The 2,455-nt window shown below is 34.7% G+C and overlaps 1 protein-coding gene across 1 annotated transcript; it reads right to left on the bottom strand.

The window, feature by feature from the left end:
* Positions 1-1,126: 1,126 nt before the first annotated feature.
* LOC101994899 (olfactory receptor 8K3-like) lies at positions 1,127-2,068 on the bottom strand. Its single transcript, XM_005363297.1, has one exon. The coding sequence runs from the start codon at positions 2,066-2,068 to the stop codon at positions 1,127-1,129; it is 942 nt and encodes a 313-aa protein (XP_005363354.1).
* Between the last annotated feature and the right edge of the window lie 387 nt (positions 2,069-2,455).

Here is a 2,455-nt window from a genome sequence, read left to right as displayed (position 1 = left end):
TTTATAAATATTTTATTATGTTATACAATCTATACTCTTTAAAAACCAAAAATTAAAGTTATCTACAGAAGCTAATTCACTAATTTTTTTGTTATATATGAATATTTAATCTGCCATATGTTCTTTAAACATAGCATTGTTAAAACAAAAGAGTATTTCTTTTAGTCTTGTCCAGTTTAATTACTGAATAAAAAATAATGCAAAACCCAGTGAAAAAACATAATGCAATTTATGAATGAAACAGAACATATCAGCATTAAAATGAGCCACACACATACTTGCTGAGAGACATCTTAGAGAAGAACTGAATGACAGAAAGACAATGAATTTTAAATAAGAATCACTTAAATTTACAGAGGTTAAGTAACAATAGTGCTGAATAGTCAGTAGGAATCTAGTTGAAACTGGTACCAAATCAAAATCCATCCTAAGGCAGAAAATGATACATTATATAGACCTAGCAACCAATAGACTTCCTTGTGTACAGATACAACATGAGTAGTTACTCAACAACTTGCAATATCTCTCAGTTGCTGAGTGACCAAATATAGAGTGAGCAGTTTCATATATGAAAGACAGAACACTTGAGGGAAAAGGAAACACATCTAAATTTACCTTGAAGAAGGAGTACTTGAACATATTCTCACGAATAACTCTCAACATGAGCTACAATTAGTAATTCTGAGTCATAATCAGATTTGATTTTAAGATACCTATATAAATGAAGTATAGCTTAAAACAGAAAGTCTGCCTTTCCACAAAGTAGAAACCCAAATAGGAGCTTACAATGGACATTGCAAATTTCACTGTAAGGATAAAAAGCCACACAATCCATGGCCTCTTTGGCTTTCCTAAGCAATTAGGACTCACTAACACATATTTTTGATCAAGTGATCCTCAACCCAGTAGTATTGTCTACAGACTGTACTGAAGTTCTACTATTGCAATTATTTCTTTCCCTTGAGGTAAAGCAAATATTTTTTTTTATTTTTCCCTAATACAGCTGTAGTAAATAAAGATGGATTTTGTACCAGTATTCATGTCTTGAGCCTATTCATGTTTGCTATGAAGAGAGCAAACTAGGTTTACATTCAAAGTAGACTTTTACGGCTATTATTATTATTATTTAGGAAAAGATGTTGACTATTTTTTTCCAGGTTCTTCCTATGCCATCTTTTACATCTTTATTCCTCAAGCTATATATCAAGGGATTCAACATTGGGATAACAAGAGTGTAAAATATGGAAGACACTTTATCAGTCTCAAATGATTGACTGGACTTGGGTTGCACGTACATAAATATCAAAGTCCCGTAAAAAACAGTGACCACAGTTAGGTGGGACCCACAGGTTGAAAAAGCCTTGTGCCTGCCCTCTGGAGATTTCATCTTCAGAATGGCTATGAAGATGAACAGGTAAGACACAAGGACAACCAGAAGAGAGGAAATCAAATCAAAAGTTGCAAAGAACCTAATTATCAATTCAACCTCAAGTGTGTTTGAACACAGCAAAGATATCAAGGGGATACAATCACAGAAAAAATGATTGATGATATTGTAGCCACAAAAAGATAATGTGAATATCCTTAGGGTGACTAAAAGAGATACAAATACACTGTAGAGGTACGGTATTGCTACCAGTATCCAACATCTTGTTTGGGACATGATAGTCGTATAGAGCAGAGGATTACATATAGCCACATAGCGGTCATAGGACATGGCAGACAGAATAAAGAGTTCACAAGTAATAAAAACAAGGAAGCAGGCTAGCTGTGTAGCACAAAGATAATAGGAGACTGAACTATGTTCTGCAACAAAACTCGCTAACATTTTGGGTCCCACAGCTGTAGAATATCCAAGATCAGTGACAGCCAGGTGTCTCAGAAAAAAGTACATGGGTGTTTGCAGCCTGGAGTCCACCTTGGTGAGGATCATGATGCCCAAATTGCCTACTGCACAGATCAGATAAATAACGAGGAGCAACACAAAGAGTGGGGTCTGCAACTCAGGGCGGTCAGTGATGCCTTTCAGAATGAATTCAGTCAGTACTGTGAGATTTCCTTTCTCCATGTAGGTGTATTTCATATTCTGTTCTGGATAAAAATCATTGAAGAAAAAAAAACACTTGAGACATTGTCACCTTAGAGCCATTTACTAAGTAAATATCTTCTAAATGTGATTTGTTAAAATTTAATATAGAACACTTTTAAATGAAAGCATATCCTCTTTACATACAGCAGAGTACACATGACAAATAGTGCTTTGTTTCTCACACACGGTAGTTTTCTAATTAAAACTCATAAAGCGTCTCAAATATTTCATTCACATAAGTTTGGAGTTGAAATACTATTGGCAATAAATTGTTTAAAACCTGCCTAAACTTAAACAAGGCAAGGGATAAATAAGGGAAGGGAGGGAGGAAAGAATGAAGGACATAGAGAAAAAGGAAAGAGGGAC

The sequence above is a fragment of the Microtus ochrogaster genome, linkage group LG9 (genome assembly GCF_000317375.1).
Source record: "Microtus ochrogaster isolate Prairie Vole_2 linkage group LG9, MicOch1.0, whole genome shotgun sequence".
Taxonomy (NCBI): domain Eukaryota; kingdom Metazoa; phylum Chordata; class Mammalia; order Rodentia; family Cricetidae; genus Microtus; species Microtus ochrogaster.
This window is presented reverse-complemented; position numbering and strand designations above follow the sequence as displayed.